This window comes from Canis lupus, chromosome 8, assembly GCF_003254725.2.
Source record: "Canis lupus dingo isolate Sandy chromosome 8, ASM325472v2, whole genome shotgun sequence".
NCBI classification, from domain to species: Eukaryota; Metazoa; Chordata; class Mammalia; order Carnivora; family Canidae; genus Canis; species Canis lupus.
In genome coordinates this window covers 50,692,570-50,718,988 of record NC_064250.1, presented here as the reverse complement: position 1 = coordinate 50,718,988, position 26,419 = coordinate 50,692,570, and the positions used below count along the sequence as shown (strand labels likewise).

Genomic DNA, 26,419 nt, shown 5'->3' with positions numbered 1-26,419 from the left:
CAAAATGTGATAAATAACAGTACCTACCTCCTATTTTTGCAGAGAGGATGAGGTGAGATAATGCACGGAACACAGTACAGCTGTTCTCACACAGTAGACTCTCAATAATTAACAGATATTATTAGGTTGATCCCTATGAATCACATTACATTGCAGAACCCAAACAACCACATATCAACAACTTCATATGGTTCAATCTTTTTTTCTTTTTTTTTTTTTTTTTTTTTTTATTCATGATAGACACAGAGAGAGAGAGGCAGAGACACAGGCAGAGGGAGAAGCAGGCTCCATGCCGGGAGCCAGACACGGGACTCAATCCCGGGTCTCCAGGATCACACCTTGGGCCAAAGGCAGGCACTAAACCGCTGAGCCACCCAGGGATCCCCCTCAACTAATCTTTTGTACTCAGGGCCACAGAGGTTCCTTCTAACCCCTACGATTTCCCTACTGAAAGTTGCCATGAAGTCCCCTTTCCGCTCCAGTGCCAGAGCCCCAGCCAGAGCTCTGCTGGTGCCTTTGAGAAGCACAGCATCCCAGGACCCAGCCCAGCCCGGCCCAGCCCCGACGGCTACCTCTTTGCCCAGGTCCTCACGGATGACCTGGCGGACCTCTTGAATGCTGCTCTGCGGGGCCTGGCTGTGCAGCACCTTCAGCGTGCTGGTGTACTCCTCGGGCAGCAGGTAGTCCAGAGCCCCCAGGTGCTGGCCCACCTTGATGAAAGTGCCCCGGTTGGCACAGCAGAGCTCACAAAGACGCCTGGCAGAACGGAGGTGCACCTGCAGGGAGACAGGCCAGGGCCAGAGAGGGATGAGTGCCCACTGCCCACTGCCCACTGGAAATCACCCCCTTTGCTTGCCCCCTCTGCCTGAAAACCCTGATTCGCTCCTCAGAGTACACACACACACACACACACACACACACACACACACACAGCTTCATTCACCGACTGCCTTCATGCTCTCCTTCGGTCTTGGTACCTAGAGCAGTCAATTCCAGCCTCATCCTGAGGCCAGCCCCCTCATATGGCTGATGCTCCGATGCTTCTGATCCTCTTTCCATCGAGATTCATCTGGCCCAGGAACCAGAGCCTTCATTCAAGGCTTTTAACAATTCTAATCTACTAATGATTCATTTGAGGGCACACTGAGTTAATGTATGTGTCACCCAAGCCTCAGACATATTAATAACACTATCTGCTTAGAGATCTACGGTTTCTAAAACATGCTCATATGCATTATTTCTTTTAATCCTTATAGCAGTTCAGGGAGTCAGGTACTGGTGTCTTTAAAAATAAGAAACTCAGATGTGGCGCTTATGAATAAATAGCTAATAAAGGTCAAAGGAAGGTCTAGAAAATGCTCCAAACCTAGAGCGCTTTTAACTCAGCAAACTTTAGAGCAGGAGACTCCTCTTAACTGGAAGAAAAGTTTTACTGGGAAACATCAGGTGCATAGAGTAGGCAGCTGGGCAGGTTACCTACGACAGGGCAGCCTTAACTTGCAGCCTGATGCCCACTGTCCTTCCAGAGCTGGGAGGTAATACCCCCTGCCCCCCAGGCTGTGTATCCCCCAGTTATCACTCCAGCTCAGCTGAGGACCCTTGGACCTGCAAGGGTCCTGCCTTCCTGAAGCTACAGCTTCTAAGGCAGGATAGAGCCATGTGCACACACAGAAGGTAAGGGAGCCCAGTGCCCTGTGGGAACCTCTTGTACCCATGAAATCAACCAACAGGGATAAACATCCATGATAGATTTACACTCTCTTGGGTGTTATGGAAGATGCCAACATAATTAACCACATACTGGAGGCAATGAACCACCTGAGGAGTTTAATAACTTTTGGCAACAAGGATGGAAGAAACAGTCAAAGATCCTATACAATTAGTTGCCAAGTGGACCATACAGAAAACTGCTACTTTTAAAAAAAAAATGTATTTATTTTATTTATTCATGAGAGACACAGAAAGAGAGAGAGAGGCAGAGACACAGGCAGAGGGAGAAGCAGGCTCCATGCAGGGAGCCCAATGTGGGACTTGATCCCCGGTCTCCAGGATCAGGCCCTGGGCTGAAGGCGGCACTAAACTGCTGACCACCCAGGCTGCCCAGAAAACTGCTACTTTAGAAATTAAGAAGATAACACTACAGCCCTCAACACCCTTGTCCCAGCAGCCAGGATCCCATCTGCCCTGTCCCACCACAGCAGAGTAGATGCCCCAGACTCCAGAGGCAGGACACTGGGAGTTGTCCTGAAGTCCTTTTGGGCATCCACTACTGGCTCTGCTGGACACCTCACTGCCCCCACCCCAGTGCCCTCATGGGAAGCCCTAAATACACATGACTCCATCCCGCTGGGCAGAGTCCTCCAGCCTTGATGTGGATATCTGGTCCCAGCTGGGCCACAGAGAGTCTTTTTTCCCTGATGGAAGGGTGTAGGGAGAAGGAAATTAATCCTAAGAATGAAGAGAGAAAGATGCTCTTAGATGGGATGAAAGATTGTGGGAAAAGGTGGTGAATTCACTTTAAGAATTTGGAACTGGGGACTCAGCTGACCAGTGGCAGGTGTCAGAAAATCAGTGCCATGGCCGGCTAAGGCTATGCCCAAGCCCTGGTTCTGAGGAAGTGTGAAAGAAGGCAAACATGGTCAAACATGGAACCAGGCATTTTCTCACAGAGCAAAGGTCCAGGCTGGTGTGAACAAATGACTTTTTGTAGCTCAAATAATCATTCTCCAAATTCCAGCCCAGAAGAGGAGAGATCATAGTCATTGGCAGAATAAGACGGAGTGGACAGGCATCTACAACCCACTATTCCCTAAGGTACAGTATGACTGGAGCCCACATCCAGCTGGACACTCACAGCTGGCTGCCCTGCCACTCAGCTGCCCTTTCCCCCAAGGAGACACACTCAACCCCCCACATCAAAGCTTCTCTGGAGTCAAAGCCACATGGAATCAGAGGGCTGGGAGGTGAGATGAGGACACACCCCACTTTCCTCACCCTGCCCAGTAAAGACCTGAGCCACTGTGTATTCACTGGGCCCTGCAGCAGGCCGGCTGCATGCCCTCCACCACACAGGAAGACGCAACTGAGCCGCTTGCACACACCGAGGGACTTGCAACAACAGGATCACACTGAGAACCACAGGAGCTCAGCTGCAAGACCCAAGAGAGCTGGAATTAGAGGAAAGACTCACTCACAGGATGCAAATGGGTGTATGCTGCTCAGAACTATGGCCTCCAGGCTCCAAATCCGCCCTTCTCCGCCCCACACTGTGATCCTAGGGCTGCACCCTGTCGTTTCTCCATTGTCAGGTGGCTTCTTATTAAGCTTTGTCTACAGGTGTCTCTGGAGGGACACTGAGGCTACCGGAGGGAAAGGAGGCTCCCTTCGAGGTGTCAGTGTGGCATTTATCTCAGCAGCCAGAAGGCCAGTGGTTTAGGGGTGGCCCCCCAGAACAGCCCATCCCCAGTAAATTTCCCCATTACTCGGCAGGCCCCTGTGATGGACTCACTGAGGCCCACACCCTCCAGCAAGTGTGCTGACCAGGCAGCAGGCTGCTCCTATAGGTTAGCTCCAGTCCACACCCTCCTACAAATTTTACTGCCACCCAGTCCACTCTCCCCTCGACCGTGCCTTCCATTGGGTCTCCTCAGCACTGGGCAGACCTCCACCTCATCCTTGCAGGTGGGAGGCCCTCAGCTGAGTTCTGTCCTTGTTCACGACCCCTCAGCCCGAGAGAGAGCAGCTGCTTTGTGTGCTTACTACTTTTTACCAGTTAATAATCTTTTCTGTTAAGTCTTCCCCACTTGAACCCTCTTGCACTGTTGGTGGGAATGCAAACCAGTGCAGCCACTCTGGAAAACAGCATGGAGGTTCCTCAAAAAGTTAAAAATAGAACTACTCTCTGATCCAGCAATGGCAATAGTAGGTATTCACCCAAAGAATACAAAAATACCAATTCAAAAGGATATCAGAAAGGGAGACAGAACATAAAGACTCCTAACTTTGGGAAACGAACTAGGGGTGGTGGAAGGGGAGGAGGGCGGGGGGGTGGGGGTGAATGGGTGACGGGCACTGGGGGCTATTCTGTATGTTGGTAAATTGAACACCAATAAGAAATAAATTTAAAAAAAAAAAGGATACATGCACCCCGATGGTTATAGCAGCAGTATCTACACTAGCCACTAGCCAAATTATGGAAACAGCCCAAGTGTCCACTAACTGATGAATTAATAAAGAAAATGTGAGATATATATGTGTGTGTGTGTATACATATGTATGTGTGAATATTACTCAGCCATAAAAGAGAATGAAATCTTGCCATATGCAACAATACCAATGGAGCTAGAGAGTATTACGCTAAGTAAAATAAGCCAGTCAGAGAAAGACAAATATCATATAATCTCACTCATATGTGGAATTTAAGAAACAAAAGAAATGAGCAAAGGGAAAAAGAGAGACAGAGAGAGAGAGAGGCAAACCAAGAAACAGACCCATACCTATAGGGCACTGATGGTCACCAGAGGGGAGGAGGGTGGAGGGATGGGGGAAACAGGTGATGGGGCTTAAGGAAGGCACCTGCTGTGATGAACACCGGGTATTGTACGGAAGTACTGAATCACTGCATTGTACACCTAACTCTACTATTATGCTGTATGTTAACTAACTGGAATTTAAATAAATAGAAAATAAATAAAAGGATGGATTCCATTCTAAACTTATTTTTTTAAAGGATTTTATTTATTTATTCATGAGAGACACACACACACAGAGAGAGAGAGAGAGAGAGAGGCAGGCAGAGACACAGAGGAAGAAGCAGGCTCCATGCAGGGAGCCTGACGTGGCACTCGATCCCAGGTCTCCAGGATCATGCCCTGGGCTGAAGGCAGCATTAAACCACTGAGCCACCCGGGCTGCCCTAAACTTTTTAATACAGTGTATGCTCTGCAGTTTACTTACATAGTAATCAATGTGAAATAAAGATCTCAGAAATTTAATAAAAAAAAAAGTTTTCCCCAGTCAGATACTGGTATGATTGGTCCCTTATGGATACATAGGATTGGTCCCTGAAATCAAATCTGAATAAATTAGGGTAAAAAGAAGGGCATTTCAGGGATGTCAAGTTCAGTGGTTGAGCATCTGCCTTTGACTCAGGGTGTGATCCCAGAGTTCTGGGATCGAGTCCCACATTAGGCTCCCCACAGGGAGCCTGCTTCTCCCTCTGCCTGTGTCTCTACCTCTCAATGTGTCTTAAAAAAAAATAAAATAAAAATAAAAATTAAAAAAACAAACAAAAAACCATTTCAGATCAAGAGGACAATACAGCAATATGTATCTGCGTGCTGAAGACCTATTCCACTGTTTTCTTTAGACTGGATTCACACCTTCATTTGTCTCTGCCACTGGCAGCCCTCAGAAAGCACCAGCCTCGATGATGTCAGTTGAAAGATTAAAAAAAAAAAAAAAGGAAAGCACCAGCCTACTGCCCATCACCTGCAGCTGGAGCCTTGGTAGGGTATCTCTTGGCACAAAGTGATGGTCACCTTCAAGACACTGTGTGGACAATACAGGGAGCCCTTTCTGGTCACACAAGCCCAGGAAAGCTGGTTGACTTCCAACTTACCAATCATTTGGCACATCAGCCATAGGGGCAGAGACCATGTGTGTCCCCTGTACGCTCTGTGTACCTCAGGGAAAGCTGTGCAGGAGCCATAAATGTAGATTGATGACAACTATGAGTTATACACTCACAAAACCGTCACCCATGAAGCTGAGTCAGCATCTACTGCAAATGGCACCCACATTTCAACTAAAGAGGCCCCAAAGTCACCTTCAACTAGCTTCTAAATAAACACACACACATACACACAAGTGGTGAGGGATACTGTCATTCATCAAAACCTTTTAATGTTCTTTTAAGGCCAAAAAACACAAACGCAGAAGAACAGAGTAGGGTTTCTGATCTCCGCGGTCCCTTTTCAGCTCTAGCTTCTAGGGCTTCCCTGTCCTTTGGATTCAGAAGGCAGGTCCCATTCAAACTTTCAAGAAACTGCTGCTTAGTAACAACCCTCCTTTTAGCATTCACTTCCCTAATCTGATTCCTTAAGGGGCTGTGTCTGCTGACAGCAGGGACTATTCATGGGGAACCCACAGTTCTCTCCCACCCAGGAAACTTTCTAACCCCAACAAGGACTGTGCTTCAATGAAAAGGTAAAAGCTTCTAGAATCTCCAGATCGGCACTCTCCTGTATCTAGTCGTGCATATTATAATTCGTTGGGTGTGCACCTGCACAAGCCTAGAGACCCCAGGAAGGACATGCCAGTCAACAAAAACTAGTTGATTCTAGGTTTGTCCAAAAGAACCTGCTGCAGTGATGGAAATATTCTGCATCTGCAGTGTCCAATAACACAGCGCCCACCAGCTACCACTAGATACGGGGCACTTAAAATGGGGCTAGTGTGAAGGAAGAACTGAATTTTTCATTTTACTTAATTTTAAATAATTTAAATCATCACATGTAGCTAGTGGCTCCCATACTGGACAGCTCAGGCTTATCAATCAGTAACAACTATAATAAATAACCATTTCATTAGTGCCCTGTTCTAAGTACTACTCCTGGCCTACATTAAAAGCTGAAATAAAGGTGGTTATTACTGTTTTTAAATCTGCCCAATATCTCTGTAAAATGGATCTCAATATGTGTCTTTAAGGATGACAAAATAGGGATCCCTGGGTGGCTCAGCGGTTTAGCACCTGCCTTTGGCCCAGGGCTTAATCCTGGAGTCCTGGGATGCATTCCCACATCTGGCTCCCTGCATGGAGCCTGCTTCTCCCTCTGCCTGTGTCTCTGCCTCTCTCTCTCTCTCAGTGGATCTCATGAATAAATAAATAAAATCTTTAGGGAACCCTGGGTGGCGCAGCGGTTTAGCGCCTGCCTTTGGCCCAGGGCGCGATCCTGGAGACCCGGGATCAAATCCCACGTCGGGCTCCTGGTGCATGAAGCCTGCTTCTCCCTCTGCCTATGTCTCTGCCTCTCTCTCTCTCTCTCTCTGTGACTATCATAAGTAAATAAAAATTTAAAAAAAAGAATAAGGACCAGAAATGGTAAACCTTGTTTAAAAAAATAAAAATAAAAATAAATAAAAAATAAAATAAAATCTTTAAAAAAAAAGAAAAAAAGGATGACAAAATAATCTCAGAGAGGTTCAGTGACATTTCCAAGCTCCCAGAATTAGCAAAGGGTGAGATGCTGGTGTGTTCAACCATGTGCCAGAGGGCAGGCATGAACTGAATTTTTCCATGTATGAGCACCATGGGGATGCAAGCATTGTCAGGATGGTCTCCAAGGGCAAGGAGCTTACAAACCAGACCAAGGGGTGGACACATACCCATGACATTGGAATCACCAATGGCAGGCAATAGAGGTAGCTGCCCAGTAGCTCCAAAGTATGACATGTGCTGAAGAGAGGACCAGCCTGGCACGAGGGTGGCCATGGAAGCTGAATCAAGTGTATACAGTTTAAAAGGCCAACAAAAGCCATGCTCAATCTTGAATACAAGGAGTTGTAAAACATAAGGATTAACAGCACTGGCTTTGGAACCAAAAAGACTTGGGTTCAAATCCTACTTTGCTACTTACTTGTCATATAACCCTAACTCTGGGCCTCAGTTTCCTCATTAGTAAAAGGAGAACAATGGTAACTATCACTGGGATGGCCACATGAAGCAATGCATAAAAAAAAGAGTTCAGCACAGGGCTTAGCATACAGTCAGTGCTCAATATATGAATAAAAAAAGATGGCAGGGCCAGGGGGGAACCAATGTTCTTAGAAAAATAAAATTTAAAAAAAAAAAAAAAAAGAGAGAGAGAGAGAAAGAAACACTCCCAGACCCATCCACTCCCTATGCTTTCTTCAGACCAACAAGTCTGGACTGCAATCTAATAGAAACCATAGCTAATTTCATGCTCCGTCATCTAAATGGCATAGCAACCATGCATAAGAAATGCAAATAGTGATAGAGCATTATTCTACTAAATACACTGACTTTAGGTTCTCTGCCCCCAAAGGCCTGTATACTTCTTCTACTACCCTAATACCAACCACTCAGCTGCTCACTGACCCAAGTGTTGCCTTTACCAAGCACTAGGTTGTACTGGCTGAGTGGGTGTGTGGCTGCAGCATGTCCTCACTGCAGAGGCCTGACATCCCTCCTTCTGTCCCTGCCAAAATACAGTAGGAACAGCTGGCATGGCCTCCCTGCCCCTCCTCCAACTTCATTTCCACTCCCAGCTCAATAACTTGCCTTATGATTATCTCATTACCAATAACCTTGCTGTAATGAGTTTTAATCTGCCTCATATTAATTAAAAGCATTGTTATTAGCTAGCTTGGTTTGGGGTTTGAGAAGGGGGCAGTGAATAGCTAATAAGATCAACCCAGTGCTGATTAATAATTGATTGGGAGGGATGGAGCAAAGAAAGGCCCAGAGAGGGCAATTCCTAACTCATGTCTAAATACCCAGGAACATGGGCTTTGGTCTCCAAACTCAGCAGAAAGTTACCAAAGTCAGCCTGAATCAACAGGTTCCCCATCAGAACTGAGCAATAATCTCCAATGGAGTTTAGGGGTGTTTGTGACACACAGAGGAAAGCGACAGACACACATGCAGACCCCACATGATATGAGGGGGAAAAGAGAGAGACAACGAAAGAGGATGTAAGAGACAGACCCCAAAACAAGGGTTTTTGATTAATTCTAGTCAAAAAATAAAGACTCACAGGAAATGTAATGAAACCTAAACAGTGGTATCTCTAGACTGTGAGATCACAAAGGTATTTTTTTCTTCAAAGCTTTTTCTGTATTTTCCAAATTTCTTAATACTCATATGTATTATGTCAATAATGGGGAAGAAATTTTTTTAATCATCCCTCCTTCAACAATCTCTATAAACATAAAAGTCCAGCTGATTTTTTTTTTTCAGATTTATAAAACAATGATTGTTACAGAACTGGATACCAGGCAGTTAGGACAGTGATTCCTGAGCAATGGGAGGCAGACAAGGTGAACCCTATAACTGTCCCAGTTTACTGCATCAAGACTTTCCAGGCTCAGCATCAGGAAAGGGAAGCCAGGAAGTGCCCAGAGAACTCCCTGAGTTGGGGAGATGGAACTGGGAGTCCAGGAAGGCCAAGCAACAAGGCTTCTTCACAGGACAGAGTACTGGAGAGGAGAGAGCAATATAGAGGAGGAGCAGTGAAGATGTGTGGAGGGTCCACCTCACATATTCAGCACATGCACATGAGGAAACCACCTGAGTCCAGAAAAAGAACAATCAAAAAAGACTAGAGTTAACAGTACCCGGTGCTCACATAGAACCTACTTCCACCAGCCAGACTGGAAAATCTTGTAATTCTTGAGCCACTTGTTATAGCACTATCCCAGAACAAAGCTGAAGAGTACTTATAAGAATACAAAAATACCTAGAACCCAAAATGATGTTCAATGTCTGGCACCTAATAAGAAATTACCAGGTATGAAAAGAAGCAGAATAATATAACACAAAATGAGAGGAAAACTATCAATCAAAATAACTCAGAAACAATAATAATGATATATAATTTGTTTAAAAACCAGAACTGAAACTTACATTAGAATTAGTAGAGAGGAACATTAAAATCATTATTATAACTGCATTTCATATGTTTAAAATTTAAGCAGAAAAAAAAAAAAAAAAAAAAAAATTTAAGCAGAGACAAGAACAATATTTTTTTCAAAAAGAGAGTGAAATCCAAATGAAAATTCTAGAGATGAAACTGCAATGTGTGGTGTAAAAAATACACTGGATGGGAACAATGGCAGATTAGGCAATGTAGAAGAAATGATCAGTGAACTTGAAGACCTAGCAATAGAAACGATTCCAAATGAAACACACAAAGAAAAAAGAATTTTTTTAAAAAATGGAAAGAAATCAGTGATCTGTGGGACAAATTCAAGCAGCCTAGTAAACATTTAGCTGGAGTCACCAAAAGAGAGGAGATAGGAGAGGGTAAAGAAAAAATATGTAAAGAAATAATGATTGAAAAATTTTCCAATTTGATTTTCTAAAAAAAAAAAAAAGAAAGAAAGAAGGAAAGAAAGACCGACCTATAAACCAACAGATCCAAGAATATTCAAAAAGCCTCATGCATAAGAAACATGAAGGAAACTATTTAATGAAATTATTCAAAATTAGTGATAAAGAGAAAAATCTTTATAAAGTATCCAGAGAAAGGGATGTCTCAGTGGCTCAGCAGTTAAGCATCTGCCTTCAGCTCAGGGCATGATCCTGGAGTCCTGGGATCGAGTCCCACATCAGGCTCCTTGCATGGAGCCTGCTTCTCTCTCTGCCTATGTCTCTGCCTTTCTCTGTATATGTCTCTCATGAATAAATAAAATCTTTTAAAAATAAAGTATCCAGAGGAAAAAATTACATCATAGACAGAGGAACAAAGAAAAGAATGACAGCAGATTTCTCACTGGCAACAGTACAAGCAGAAGTGAGCAGAGCAACTCTCTGAAAGCACTGAAAGAAAACCCAGAATTCTATACCCAGAAAAAAACATCTTTCAAAAACAAAAAAGTAAAATGGAAGCTCTTTCAGGCATATAAAAGCTCACAGAATTCATCTCCCTCTACAACAACAAAAGAAAATGTTAAAGGATATCCTTCAAGTAATAGGAAAATGATATGGGAGAGAATTATGAATGTATGTGAGGGAAAAAAGACTAGAAATAGAAATTTCGTAGGTAAATACATAAGGATTTTTTTCTTATTTTCTGTATCTCTTTAAAAGATAAACTGCTTAAACAAAAATTATAAAGTAATGTAGAGTTTATAACATATGTAAAAGCAAAATGTATTAACATCAGTAGCACAAAGGCTGGGAAGAAAGAAATGAAAGTACACCATTATAAGATTCTTACACTCTGTGAAGTGGTATGTCACTTGAATGCAGAATATAAAAGTTAAAAATGTATGCTGTAAACTAACACAATCACTGAAATAACAAAAAAGCATCAAAGGAAATAGAATCATTAAAAATATCTAATCCGAAAGAAAGTATGAGAGGAAACAAGAAATATAGGGCGAATAGGACAAACAAAACAAATAACAAGATGAAAGACATAAATCTAACCATAACAATACTCTCTTTCTACTAATTTATTTTAATTTCCATTAAATATAAATGGTCTAACTACCCCAATTAAAAGCCAAAGATTGTCAATTTGGATAAAAAAGAAAGATTCCTGGGGTGCCTGAGTGGCTCTGCCAGTTAAGTATCCTACTCTGGATTTTGGCTCAGGTCATGATTTCAGAGTTGTGAGATCAAGCCCTGTAGTGGGCTCCACTCTAGATGTAGAGCCTGCTTAAGATTCTCTCTCCCTTCCTCTTCTGTCCCTCCCTGTTCCAATCCCTCTCTTACTCTCTTAAAAAAAAAAAAAAAAAAAATCCCAGGGCAGTCCTGGTGGCTCAGTGGTTTAGCGCCGCCTACAGCCCAGGGCCTGATCCTGGAGACCCAGGATCGAATCCCATGTCAGGCTCCCTGCATCGAGCCTGCTTTTCCCTCTGCCTGTGTCTCTGCCTCCCTCCTCTCTCTCCTATGTGTATTCTCATGAATAAATAAATTAAATCTTTAAAAAAAATCCCAGTAAATATTGCCTATAAGAAATGCTCTTTAAATATAAAAATATAAATAGGTTTAATGTATGTGGATGGGAAAAAGTACATCATGCCAACACTAATTAAAATAAAGCTGGAATGGCAATGTTTACGTCAGACAAGAAGATTTCTATCCAATTCTATCTAATTCAATTGTGTCACAGCTGAATTCTACCAAACATTTAGGCAGGAAATAATACCAATTCCACTCAAACTCTTCAGAAAACTGAAGACAGAATACTTCCCAACTGATTCTATGAGACCAACGTTACTCCAATATCAAAACCAGACATTAAATACAAGTGGGGGGGGGGGGGCGGTCACAGACCAGTATTCACTCTGACCATAGATATAAAAATTTCTTTTTTAATTTTAGCTAATCAAATCCAACAATTTAAGAAAAAGCTCTATTCTTATTACATCTTATCAGGTGGTGCATAATTTTGATTTGTCTCCCTCCAGGCAATGTGAATTTTGATCATTTCATTAAGATGTTATCCACCAGGCTTTCTTACTTAAAGTTACTTGTTTTCTTTTTATAATTAAGTATTGTGCAAGGAAGAACTCCCAAATTTTATAAATTAACCAGTTCCTTATCAAACTCTCGATTTATTCATCTGTTTATTTTTGTCCATTTGGACTCATGGATTTCTACTTTTTTCAACATATCACAATCTAATACTATCATTGTTTTAACAGCCTCATTGAGGTATTTTGACCCATGATAAATGATACAGGTACAACCTATACTTCTTGATGTATGCATGCATCCATGATACAAAGTTTAATTCTGCATATGAATATCTAATAATTCAGGCATTGTTTGTTGGACAGACCTTTCTACACAGAATTGCCTTTGACCCATCGTGAAAAATTAATTGTTCATATATGTGTGGGTCCATTTCTGGACTTTCTTACCTGTTCCATAGATTAGTCTGTTTTTACATCAATTCTACATTGTCTTGACTACTCTGAGTATATAATGTCTTGAAATCAAATAGTATTTGTCCTCTTTGTTCTTCTTTTTCAGTGTTACTTTCTAGCACTGACTCCAAAACCTTCCATAATCCCATGTGGACTTTAGAATCAGCTTGTCAATTTCTACAAAAGGCCTGCTGGGATTTTGGTAGGAATTGCCGTGAATCTATATATTCATTTGGAGAGAATGGACATCTTAGCATTATTGAGTCTTTCTACCCATGAATATAATACACCTTCTCCATTTATTAGTCCTTTTTAAAACTTTCAGCAATATTCTGATTCATATATATCATATATACAAATAAAAATAGGGGCACCTGGGTGGCTCAGTCGGTTAAGCATCTGCCTTCAGCTCAGGTCATGATCCCAGGCCCTGCATTGGGCTCCCTGCTCAGCAGGGAGCCTGCTTCACTCTCTCCTCCCTGTTCCTGCTCTCTCTTGGTATCTCAGTCACTATCTTGCTCTCTCTCTCAAATAAATAAATAAAATCTTTTTTTAAAAAAGAAAAAGAAATAGAATAGAAATTTCTCCTAAGAAAATAATCTAAGACATGGAAAATAGTCTATGCACAAAGGTGTTCAGCACAGTGTTAATTATAATAGAAAAACATATGCAGATGCATCCTAAAAGTGGGAAAAGGGGAACAGCTAAGTAAATCATGTAACAGGCACACAAAGAAAGTAGTAAGCTATTTTAAATGGACTATATGACAATATGGAAAATGCTAAGGATAACACATTAAGAGAAAAGAACAGTAAATTATATTCATAGAACACTATGGTTTTAACAAAACAGTGTTAAGGTATATCAAGGGTACACCTGGGTGGCTCAGTCAGTTGACTGACTCTTGGTTTTACCTCAGGTCATCTCCTGGGTTGTAGGATTGAGCCCTGAGGCAGGCTCTTCACTCAGCAGGGAGTCTGCTTGAAAGATTCTCTCCTAGGGCACCTGGGTGGCTCAGTGGTTGAGCGTCTGCCTTGGCTTTAGGTCGTGATCCCAGCATCCTGGGATCAAGTCCTACATCCAGCTTCCTGCATGGAGCCTGCTTCTCCCTCTGCCTATGTCTCTGCTTTTCTCTGTGTGTCTCTCATGAATAAATAAAATCTTAAAAAAAAAAAAAGAAGATTCTCTCCCTTCTTTGCCTCTCCCCTCACTTGCCCAAGATATCTCTTTCTTTCAAAATAAATAAATAAATCTTTTTTAAAAAAGAAAAGAAGGTATATCAAAGTCACAGTGAGTTTGATTTGGTGAAATTAGAGGTAATTTTTCCTCAAATCTCTAAATTTTTTAGTAACATAATTATTGCTCTATAAATGCTTTTCTATTTTTCAATTCAGAAATAATTCACACACCAAAGAATTCACCACTTTAAAATATACAATTCAGTGGTTTTTACTATATCTGCTAAACTGTACAACTATCACTACTACCTAGTTCCAGAACATTGTTTTATTTTTTTAAATCAATTATAATTTTTAGTCACACTTCATATATATACAAAGTCTTGAGTCTTTGAAATAAAAAAAAAACCTCATCTTCATTCAATTTATCAGTGCTCATTAATAGATGATAAATGTTGTGAACATCCAAGTATGTATAAGTTTCCTATCATCTTATGTTTTACTAACATCTAATAATTTCATATTAAAATGAGGATCAAACGTAAGTTGCCAAATGACCTGTCAGCATAAAACAAGCACAAATAGGTCCTTGATTTATAATTTTCACATCCTCTTCTCAATAATTACTGTTTGAGTTGTTGATTCACTGTACCAGCATAGAATAGGAGTTGCCAAGAAACAAAATCTTGTTCATCATACCCTCTGTACTAACGATCCTCAGTAGTCAATGCACAGTCCATGAAACTTCAACACACACTACCTCATCTGATCAAGGGTAAGAGTCCTTTGGGCAGTGGGGGGGGGGGGGGGCGCACTATCATTCTTCCCATTCCACAGATGTGGAAACTGAGGCTCAAAACTGTTAGGGGGCTTACCAGGGTTACTGAGCCAATACAAAGTAGGTAGATCCAGGGTTTGAGTCACCGTCTTGGATTCCAAAACCCATCTCTTTCTACTAAAGTCTGCAGCCCAGCACACACACTGTTAAACACTACCCATGGGTTGGAAAACAACCCAGGAAGCCAGTGCCTGCAATGAGCCCTGAGTGTTGCCCTCTCTGCATGCTCACAACCACCTCCCACTCGCTGAGCCTCAGCTATTTCCCCCAGCCAGGCCACACAGCCACCATGGTGCCTGGTCACATCTGGGCTCCCAGGAGCTGCTCCCATAAGCCAGCTAGGACACTGAGATTAGAAACCAATTCATGACCACCCGGGGCCTGAGAAGCACCAGTCATACAGAGGTCAGGGAGCCACTAGGAGAAGGAAGTGAGTGAGGCCCAGGAGGTATAAGATCTCAGTGCAGCAACTGGATAAGGCCACAAGTCTGTACAGCCCCAGGAGGCGGGTCCAGAAAGGGGCAGGACACTGGCCACAATGGGAAAGGAGGACAACCTGCAGTGATAACCATCCAAAAGCCACCAGAGCTTTCAGTATGAAATTCAAACTCCTACCTGGGCCTCAAAGACCCAGCATGAAGCAGCCCAGGCACCCGCTGACTTGATCTTTTGCCCTCCCCACATCAATAGCTATCCCCCAACCTAATGACTGGTAATGTCTATGCCATCCTCTGCCCCCCAGTCTTTGCAGCAGCCACTCCAATCTCACCACCCCTTGCTCCTTTCATCTGTCAAAATCCTCTTCAGCCTGGACCCAGGCCTCCTCCCCTCCCCTCCTTTCCCCTCCCCTCTTCTCTACTGAGTCCCAGTCTGGCCCGTTCTCTTCTCTTCCCCCTTCCCACCTTACAGAAGCAGCTGCCTCCCCCATCCCATACCTATCAGCAGAGCCTGGAGTTCCATCCCCAGTGGGGCTCTCAGCTCTTCTTTCATCTGTGCCTCCCTATGACAGAACTGGGCCCGGTGCAGCTCTGTGGCCCTGATTGCAGGCTCTGCTCTGGGCCCACATGACAAAAAGCAGGGAGATAATTGCACATAAGGCCAGGCTGCTACCAAATCAGGCTACAGCCCAAGGTGAGAGGCCCAGAGCAACAGAGCTTTCAAATGTGAGGGACAATGGTAGGACCGTCTTCCAAGGGGGATAGCCTCCATAGCCCTCAACCCTTCCTCAGCAGGGAGCAGACAAATAGACCCCAAGAAGGCTTCCTTGAGGATCTGAAGCAGAGGCTTTTCCCCTGCAGTCAGGACTGAACTCAGTGATGACTCACTCAACAGAAGCCACAGACCTATCACCACACCACACCCCAGAGAGCCCTCCCCACCCAGCCACTCCCATGCCCTACACTCTCTAAGGGGGCCAATAGACACTGTTTCCATCAGGAAATGTCACTCTACCAGGAGGTAAGGTCAAATAATACCGGGGCAGACGATTCGTCCTGCAGGAAGGAGTCACCTCTGGCCAGACTCCCAGGACCATCTGGGACTCTTCTAGCTCTCCAGGCTTCCCCATCAAGGCCACCCAAAGGGAACAACCACGGACGGACAGCCTGCATGGCTGGACTAGGGCATAGAAGTGACCACAGCACAGCTTTTGGGTCTGAACTCTGACTGGGCCCTGTTGTCTAAGCCCACAGGAGATGTGGGTGTGAGGGGACAGGGCTGGCACCAACTGTACACAGACACTCAGTCTGCAGACTAGGAACACACTAGCATGGGGAAGCAGAGACTGTCTGGAGGAAATGCTTTAACAATGTTCAGATCACGGGGATCCCTGGGTGGCGCAGTGGTTTGGCGCCTGCCTTTGGCCCAGGGCGCGATCCTGGAGACCCGGGATCGAATCCCACATCGGGCTCCCGGTGCATGGAGCCTGCTTCTCCCTCTGCCTGTGTCTCTGCCTCTCTCTCTCTCTGTGACTATCATGAATAAATAAATAAAAAATCTAAAAAAAAAAAAAAAAAAACCAATGTTCAGATCAGAGGAGCGACCAGGCAAAATGGTCACCAAGGCCCCACCTGGCAGCTCGCCCTTGGAGAACCACACCAGGCCTCCAGGGCTCTGTTACATGTCCAAAACCAAAACAAACTTCTGTGAAGTAGGACACCCAGAACCACAGGCATTTACAGACCCAACACCATCTCACACTTGATTATTAGTACTATGGGAGTTTCATCAGCAAATTATAAATTCCAGGAATACCCAGAAGACCCCAGAACATTCAACAGGGGAGGATGAGAAGTAGGTATCTGAGGGGTAATAACTCTGAGTGATTCTGCAGAGGGGGGTGACTTTGAGAAGGTTTTGTGTTCATATCCAGCAATAATCTAAAAGGACAATGAGGGACACCTGTGTGGCTCAGTTGGTTAAGCGTCTCTTAGTTCCAGCTCAAATCATGATCCTGGGGTTGTGAGATTGAGCCCCATATCAGGCTTCATGCTCAGAATGGAATCTGCTTGAGATTCTCTCTCTCCCTCTGCCCCTCCCACCACCGCCCCCCCCCCACCTCATACCTGTATTCTCCTTCTCTAAAATAAATGAAATCTTTAAAAAATAATAATAATAAAAGGACAATGAAACAAAATTTAACATTTAAATTAAATTACCAATGTTGATTAACTATTTACTATGTGTTAGGCTCTAATCTAAACACTTTATATATGTACTACCTTATTTCATTCCATAACTACCCTAAAACATAGGCACAATCATTATCACCTATTTTACAGATGATGGCAGTAGTTCAAAATGATGAAAACACCCAGCCAAGGTCACATAGCTAAGTAGCAGCAGAGCTGGGACTCAAACCCAGGCAGTGTGACTTCAAGACTACATGCTCTTTAACCACATGAATATCAATACTAAGAAGCCAGCTTTTTAGAATACCTGGCTCCTTCCAAAGAAAAAGTTCCAAACCAGAACTCAAGAAACCTGGATTCTTTTTTTTTTTTTTTTGAAGATTTTATTTATTTATTCACAAGAGACAGAGAGAGAGAGAGGCAGAGACACAGGCAGAGGGAGAAGCAGGCTCTGTGCAGGGAGCCCGACGTGGGACTCCATCCTGGGTCTCCAGGATCACACCCTGGGCTGAAGGTGGCGCTAAACCGCTGAGCCACCTGAGCTGCCCAGAAACCTGAATTCTGCACCAATTCTGCCCCTAACTTATTGGCCGTACAGTACAAGTCCTGAACAAATTCTTCTGGCTTTCCATTCCTCAGCTGGCTTATGTGGGAAATGAGAGATCAAGCAAGGTGGCACACATGTCTCCCCTCTATTACCACACCCAGGGCATACATTGGACAACACTGATCAGGGCAGCCCGGGGGGCTCAGCAGTTTAGTGCCACCTTCAGCCCAAGGCATGATCCTGGGGACCTGGGATCGAGTCCCACATCGAGCTCCCTGCATGGAGCCTGCTTCTCCTTCTGCCTGTGTCTCTGCCTCTCTCTCTCTCTCTCGTGAATAAAATCTTTAAAAATAAAAAAACACTGATCAACCACAACCCACTCGCTGAGCCCAGGTGAAGACACGGGTATGCTCTACCGTGTGTCAGACAACCACTACCTACCAAGTAGAGTCAGAGGATGGAACGCACCTGCTTTCCCAGAGCTAGGCTGTTTCTAAGGCATAGTCTGACTCATGAAATTTACAACCGTGTTAATGGGGTTCTAAAGTCAAAACTTTAACTCTAGCCCCACTGCAACTAGATCACTGTCCTTAAACCTCGATCTTCCTTCTGCAAAATGGACATGATGTTACACATGGCCAGTTCTACTTCTTTTTCCAGTCTCCAGGTGAATAATACTCCACGCCAATGTCTGATCTGTGTTACACAGATAACCAGATCTCAGTGTGTCCTGCCAGGCCCCTTTCCTCTGCTTTTCTAAGGGAGCCTGAAAAAGGGAAGATCCAAGGCCATGACAGGATGACATAATAGGATGAAGGGGTATAGGTTCCTTCACATTAGGAAACTATGTTTCTAGAAAGTTCCAGTTAAAGTGCAATCCCTAGAGGTGATAATACAGGAAATTATGTCATTGTCACTTTGGCAGGAATTTATTACCTGTTTTTCCAGACTCAGAAATGAAAAGTAGAATTCTATGGAATGGGATAGGTTCCAAACATGGGTTCTGTTTCAGAGAAGGCCATCCTAAAAAGAAATTTGTAGGAGGGGGCATTTGGGGAGGGCAGCTGGTAGGGGCTGAGAAGGCCTAATGAATAAAACATGCATCACAGCTGCCAAGGATACTTGCATTTTAATACGGAACAGTTTCAGGCCAAAGGAATTAATCTCTAATGGTGGAATTACAAGCATCAGCAATGATTTAGGGAGGTATTAAGCAAAGAAAGTTGTTCCAGCATCCCTGAAATCCCAACAAATGAGCTGATATGAGTGCACAAGCCTCAGAAAACAGGGAATACGCTGCAAATTTAAGGGATTAATAATATTATTACTGGCAACTTGTGAGTCTGCCTGCCAGTGAACAAGCCTGCCACCACACAGACAAATCCAGATGCCCACAGGAGCCCAGGACATGCACTCTTTCGTCTGGAAAGCATCCATTTGGGAACCTAGTTGCCAGAAAAACTGAAGAGAACCCTTCCCTCCATCTGCCCCTTAATCACACACACTGAGAAGATGCATAATTAATTTGTTCTCAACAGTTGCTCTGTGGCTAGAAGAGCGAGGGCATTTCTGGAATGGCAATTACAGACAAGAAAAACAAATGTTAGGCCACAAGCAGAATAACATATCCAGCCAGCCTGCTTCCCCTCCCTTCCCCGCCATCCCATGTTCAGGCCATTTCCTCACTGCCTGGAGATCTTGGGGGCCAGCAGAAAGGAAGAGAAAACAAAATCCTCAAAGATACAGGGAAGGAGGCCTCACTCTAACCTCAGAAAGAGGGACAGCCACAAAGTTCAGGTACAGCATGAAGGTTACTGGAAGGGACATTTGGGGTGGGGAGGACAGCATAACACATATAGGAATTAGTTGAAATTAAAGAATTCTTAGGAGCACCTGGCTGGCTCAATCAGTTAAATGTCCAACTCTTTGTTTCAGCTCAGGTTGTGATCTTGGGGTTGTGAGATCGAGCCCCGTGTCAGGCTCCACGCTGAGTATGGAGCCTGCTTAAGATTCTCTCTCCCTTGCCCTCTGCCCCTCCCTCACCCCTTCCTTTCTAAAAATAATAATAATAATAAATCAAAAAATAAAGAAACAATTCTTGCTAATTTCATCCACTGTGATAATAATGGGAATACTTAGAAAATGTCAGCTGTTAGAGACATGCATTGAAATTACAGGTGACATGGCATGATTTCTGCAATTTAAAACTCTGGCAGAAAAAAGAAATGAAAAAAATGATAGCAACATGTTTTTTTAAGATTTTTTTTTAAGTAGGCTCCACACCCAGAGTAGAGGCCCAGCATGGGCCCCAACTCAGGGCTTAAACTCACAACCCTAAGACTGAGACCTGAGCTGAGATCAAGAGTCAGACACTTAATGGACTGAGCCACTGACACCCCTATAGCAACATATTTTAGATCTAGGTGCCAGGGTTCATCATATTTTATCTCTACTCTTTAATTGCATTTGAATTTTCATATAGAGTTTTTTTTTTTTTAAGGCACACTGTGGCCTAGGAGCCCTGTATTCTCAGCCTAAGCCAGCCTCTCCTGCTGCATTTGGTACCACATATACTGTCATTCACTCTACTCTATCCCACTGCCCTCCTCTCAGGGTCTTTTTTTTTTTTTTTTTTAATTTTTATTTATTTATGATAGTCACACAGAGAGAGGGAGAGGCAGAGACACAGGCAGAGGGAGAAGCAGGCTCCATGCACTGGGAGCCCGACGTGGGATTCGATCCAGGGTCTCCCGGATCGCACCCTGAGCCAAAGGCAGGCGCCAAACTGCTGTGCCACCCAGGGATCCCTCCTCTCAGAGTCTTGAACAAGACAAACTCATTCCCATCTCAGGGCTCTTTAGGCTTGCAATTTCCTCTTCTCAGGGCACACGGGGCCTGCCTTGGTAGGGCCTCAAACTTGCCATCTAACGTGAAAGAATAATGCCTGCACCCCAACAAAGATGTCCACGACCTAATCCCTGAAACATGGGACTATGTTACCCTGCATGGCAAAGGAGAACTAAGGTTGCAGATGAAATTAAGGTTGCTGGGCAGCCCAGGTGGCTCAGCAGTTTAGCGCCACCTTCAGTCCAGGGCGTGATCCTGGAGACCCAGGATCAAGTCCCACATCAGGCTCCCTGCATGGAGCCTGCTTCTCCCTCTGCCTGTGTGTGTGTGTGTGTGTGTGTGTGTGTGTATAAATAAATAAAATCTTAAAAATAAAACAAGAAATTAAGGTTGCTGATCTTGAGATCTTGTGAAAGATGATCTCAAGTTATTAGGTGGGCCCTAATAACTTGTGATTACAAGTTATCACACTTGTGATTACAGTGTGATTACAATGGTTCTTTTCAGTGGAAGAAAAGAACCAGAGAGCTGGCAGCGTGAGAAGGACGTGGCCAGATGTTGCCAGCTCTGAAGATGGAGAATGGGTGCCTTGAGCCAAGGAATGCAGGTGGAAAAGACAAGGAACATCCCACTAGAGCCCCCAAAGGAAACACAGCCCTGCCGACACATTCATTGAGTCCAGTGAGAAGCATTTCAGACTTCTGACCTCCACAAATGTAAGAGAATAAATCTGCACCTTTTTCTTTTAGAGACTGTATTTATTTATTTATGACAGACAGAGAGAAAGAGAAGCAGAGACACAGGCAGAGAGAGAAGCAGGCTCCATGCAAGAAGCCCGATGCAGGACCCGACCCCGGGACTCCGGGATCATGCCCTGAACCGAAGGCAGATGCTCAACCACTGAGCCACCCAGGCGTCTCAAAACATTTGTATCTTAAACCACTGTTTGTGGTAGTTTGTTACAGCAGCAATAGGAAGCAGTAGCTACTGTCTTAAAATTAATTTTATCTTTGAATTTGTGTTTTGCAAATGAAGCTAAGTGGGGCAAAGGATCATGCACCAGGGTATTTAGCTCACGAACAGCCCCACCTCTCCAGGGACTTCTCAGCTGCCCACTCGCCACCCCCAGTGCCCTGGCTCCACCTAGTCTCCCCACCTGCACCCCACAGCCAGGCTGCTCTCCACCCAGGGTGGCAATCAGATCACATTGGTGGGAGAGATCTGCATTTTGCCACTGCCCTTCATCCCCACTGCAGGCCTGAGTGCAAGCCTAGGCAGGGTAGAGTCACACACGTCAGGCACTGGCTCTCCCCATTCTAAACTAGCATCATCTCAGCAAGTTCCACAGGAGACTCGGCAGGGACCCCTCCCCCACCCCCGGATCCAGACCCTGAGCACATCCCAGCAACGAGGCTGTAATCTCTTGGGAGCTGCCCATCCACTGTGGGTCAGGGCTATAGGGCCACAAGAAGGGGAGACTGACTTCCTCACACCACCCCCCCACCAGAACCCCCCAGTGAGCCCTGAAATTACATAGCCCTGCCTCTTCTGCTAACAGCATTTTCCCAGGTCTTCACCTGCTGTTCTGTCTCACTTCTCAGCTTCAGCTGGAAAAGCCCCCATCAGAAAGCCCTTCCCCAGCCCTGCTTCAGTAGCTTTTTATCCTATGACCATAGTTTCTCTTTCTTAGGGCACTCAGCAAGAGCTGACATTATCCTGTTTACCTACTTCACGGATTCACTAAAAAGAGCCCACTTTGTGCCAAACCCTGTGCTGTGCCAAACCTGTTCTAAGTGCTAAGGATGCAGCAAGCTGGACAGACACCTGCCTTCCTGGAAAGGATGTTCTCGTGAGTTCCACTGATAGGTAATTATCTCATCCCCTCAAGAATAGACTGCCGTGTACCTACCACCTGGCACAGTACTCAATTAGAATCTGCTACACAGGGGGATCCCTGGGTGGCTCAGCGATTTAGCACCTGCCTTCGGTCAAGGGCATGATCCTGGAGTCCCAGGATGGAGTCCCACTTCGGGATCCCTGCAGGGAGCCTGCTTCTCCCTTGCCTGTGTCTCTGTGCCTCTCTCTCTCTTTTTCTCTCTCTCATGAATAAATAAATAAATAAAATATTTTTTTTAAAAATCTACACAATTGGGGCACATGGGTGACTTAGTTGGTTGAGCATCCGATTCTTTTTTTTTTTTTTTTTTTTTTGAGAGAGAAAGGAAGAGAGAGTAGGAGGAAGGGCAGAGGGAGAAGAGGGAGAGAATCTCAAGCCCACTCTCCATTGACTGCAGAGCCCAACGCGGCTCCATCCTAAGATGCTGAGCTCATGACCTGAGCCAAAACCAAGAGTCAAAGGCTTAACCAGCTGAGCCACCCAGGCACACTGGAGTGTCCGACTCTTGATTCTGGCTCAGGTCATGATCTCAGGGGTCATGAGATCAAGCCCCAGGCAGGCTCCACACTGGGCATGAACCCTGTTTCAGATTCTCTATTTGCTCCTCCCCCACACACACGTGCATGCTCTGTCTAAAAAATATAAATAAAAACTTTGCTACACAATTGACTGTATGAATCGTGAGTGGCGTAGGTACTCTGCACTGTGACCAGGCAGTGCATGGAGACATCCTTCTTCATCCTATATACAGAGTGGGGGGAGGGGGAGGCATGAGGATCTGGGGGTAAGGGAGGGGGGCAGTGCTCCAGTTCCTGAACCACGCTGCCTTAAATTAGCCTCACATATGTCCCACCATTATCAGTCAACAGTTTATTTGTATATTTAAGTGAAGTTATTCTGCTAATTGGACATATGTCTCACGGTTCTACAAGGAAAAGTCTATTAAAAAGTCTTGCTGTAACAGGCAAGAGCTTTGAGGGTAGTTTTATTCAGGGACAGGAAAGGAGCTGAGTGGATTTTAATTTGGTAGAAAATAGCTGCTTGGGGCCAAGACGGTGAGAAGCGGGAAATCAAGAACAGGCTATTAGATTATTAGTGCAGTTAACAAGCATCTCCATCAACCTCATAGCTGCAGACTGCCTTTCACCAACTTTATTAGTTATATCATGGCCTTCCATCTACCCCTGCTATTCCAGCAAGTCCCATTTGAGAGACGCCAACACAGAGGCAGGAGAAGCCCATCCCATCCAAGCCAGTAGGAGTTGAGCCTCACCTCCTGAGCACATCAAGTGTGAGAATTTTGGAGTTGGGGAGGATAAATAGCTCAATGGGTTTCAGGAGACATGGTAGAGGGCTGAGGGCTGGGAGAGACGGTTGAGGAAAACTCTGGTTTATCAAGGCTTGACATATGGCTCAAACTCCCTTGTGCAGCTAGGAAATTCACACCTCGGCTGCTGGCCTAGAGGAACCCTAGAAGCTCATCTAGTCCAGATGAGAGAACCAGGATGCACATGGTTATAGGCACAGGCTCAGGGGCCACTTGATCTGCAATTAAATCAAAGACCCTGTAGTGGGCTGAATGGTGGTACCCAAAAAGATATGCCCTTATCCTAACTCCCTGGACTTGTGACTATGACCTTATTTGGAAAAAAAGGATCTCTGTAAATGTAACTGAGGTAAGGATCTTGAGATGAGATCACTCTGGGTTGCCCAGGTAGGCTCTAAACTCCCTGACAAGTGTCCTTATAAGCAAAAGAAAACAGAGGCAGAGACTGGAGCAACACAGCCACAAGGTATGTCTGAAGCTACCAGAAGGAGCATGGCCCCACTGGCACCTTGATTTTGGACTTCTGGCCTCCAGAACTGTGAGAGAATACATTTCTGTTGTCATGGGCCATCCAATATGTGGTGATGTGTTATAGGGATTAAGGAAACTAATATACCTACTTTTTAGCCATGGACCTTTGGACAAGTCACTTCATCTGTGCTTCCATTTCTTCATCTGTAAAATGGGGGTAGATACCTCAGATTGTTGGGAAGTTAAAGGAGATACCAGAGAGAGAACCCTTAGCACAGCGCCTATCCCATGATGCTCAACGTAAACACTTGTTCTTAACCTCAAAACCTCACCTGGGAAACCCATTAAAAATATGGTTTTCTAGGCCTCACTCCAGAACCACCAAAAACAAATCTTTATAGAGCCCGAGGATCTGCACTTTATAAGGCTCCTCAGGTATCTCTGATCATTTGATAGTGCATTGTCACATTCCCACCTCCATGGCACACAGCCAGAATCTGTTCCTAGAAAGCTGCCCTTCCAGATACAGAATTCCCTACCATCCTCAGTAACCCACTACAGTAGTGAATTACCCTAGCACTAAGGAAGTCCTAGTTTATGCCATCCCCCATCACATGGGTCATGGTGGAAGCACCCAATCCAGGGCAGGAAAGGAAACCATGAAGGGTTTTCAGGGGGAAAAGCAATAAAGCAATGAGAAGCCCAGTCATGGTTAGTCCAGGATGGAGTCTGAGATGGGGAAGGACAGTGTCTCCAGCTGGCTTCTCTCCAGCTCCTGCCCCATTAGGTGTAGGCTAACACTCAACATGGCATCATCTCTGGGGAGCAATGCACTCTGGCCTCCTCCACCCACCCCACAAGAACCAGGTAGCAGGAGCAGTTGGTGAGCAGCTCTGGGGCAGCAAGAAGCCAACCTTGTGTGTCCAAGCAGCCTGGGCAGGCAAGTAAGCTACAGATACATGCAAATTCAGGATTGGCTAATGGCATTAATTATACTGATCAGTATGGGGAGATGCCTCGCACATGGCAATAGCCTCCCATTGCCAAAACACAAGGCCTTTTTTTTTTTTTTTTTTTTTTTTTCATTTCAGCTGTGGCCTCTGGCAAGAGATCATTGCTTCTGAGCAGCGGCAAATACCATCCCATCAGGCAACTTCAAGTGTGAAGCAGCCCCAGGAGATACAGAGGGTGAGCTAAGAGGAGAGAAGAGCTGGAAAGAAAGTGGCCAACCCCAGCAGGGGAGAGATCACAGCAATGGTGGACACAAGCCAGAGTTTGGCCTCGCATTTGCTACAGATGGTACAGCCTTTTCTCCCAGGGTGACCCGGTACTAGTAATGGTATGTAAAAAGATGGCACACAGGCAATTTCTGGTGGTACCTAGGACACTTCTTATTTGCATATGCAGACCCCCCAAAAAGAGATCGCTAGTCTATTAAGCCTGCAATCTTGCTTAGAACAAAATCAAGTAAAGGGACAAGCCAATAGGATGAAAAATATCATACAAATACATGAATAGCTGGTTACAAAGAAATACATGGGAATAACAACCCATGAATTCAAGATAGCAGTTGCTTCTGGTTTTGTAGGAGAAAGCCTGGAATCAAGGAAGTACTAGGAGGCTACATTTGTATGGATATGGCATAATTTCTGAGATCATGCAGTGAGTAGAAGAGTGATCACCAAATTATTTTTTATACCTTGCCTTAGGTCTTAGATATTTCACAAGTTGTTTTTTTTTTTTATTTCACATATTTTTTTAAATACAAGGGGTATGTAGGTCCATAGGTCACTGATAAGTCTAGAACAATCAAGGTGACCACATGACGTTCGCATGGCCTCCCTGGGAACTACAGAGAAGTCACCCCACACTGAACACTGTCTCCGGGAGAAGCCCGAATGATGCCTTTTTCCTCCAGGGTCCCCACCGATGGAGGCAGACCTTCCCCAGTCTCTCCCCAGACCATGCCAAGGCCCCAGTTCCTAGTCCTCTGGAACTCTCCCCAAACCGAGGCCACGGCACAAAGTCCTGCGGGTTTGCAATGCAGTACTGGGAAGGTTTAT

At 44.7% G+C, this 26,419-nt stretch overlaps 1 protein-coding gene across 13 annotated transcripts in view; it reads right to left on the bottom strand.

The window, feature by feature from the left end:
• ADCK1 (aarF domain containing kinase 1) overlaps positions 1-26,419 on the bottom strand; it is a 146,758-nt gene that overhangs the window by 65,037 nt on the left and 55,302 nt on the right. For all 13 annotated transcript variants that reach the window (XR_007412446.1, XR_007412447.1, XR_004817806.2 and 10 more), the window contains one exon: positions 573-776. Coding sequence is in view for 9 of the 13 variants with exons in the window: in XM_049113360.1 (XP_048969317.1) it covers positions 573-776 (204 nt within the window). In the remaining 4 variants the exon portion in view is untranslated. The remainder of the gene's footprint in view (positions 1-572; positions 777-26,419) is intronic.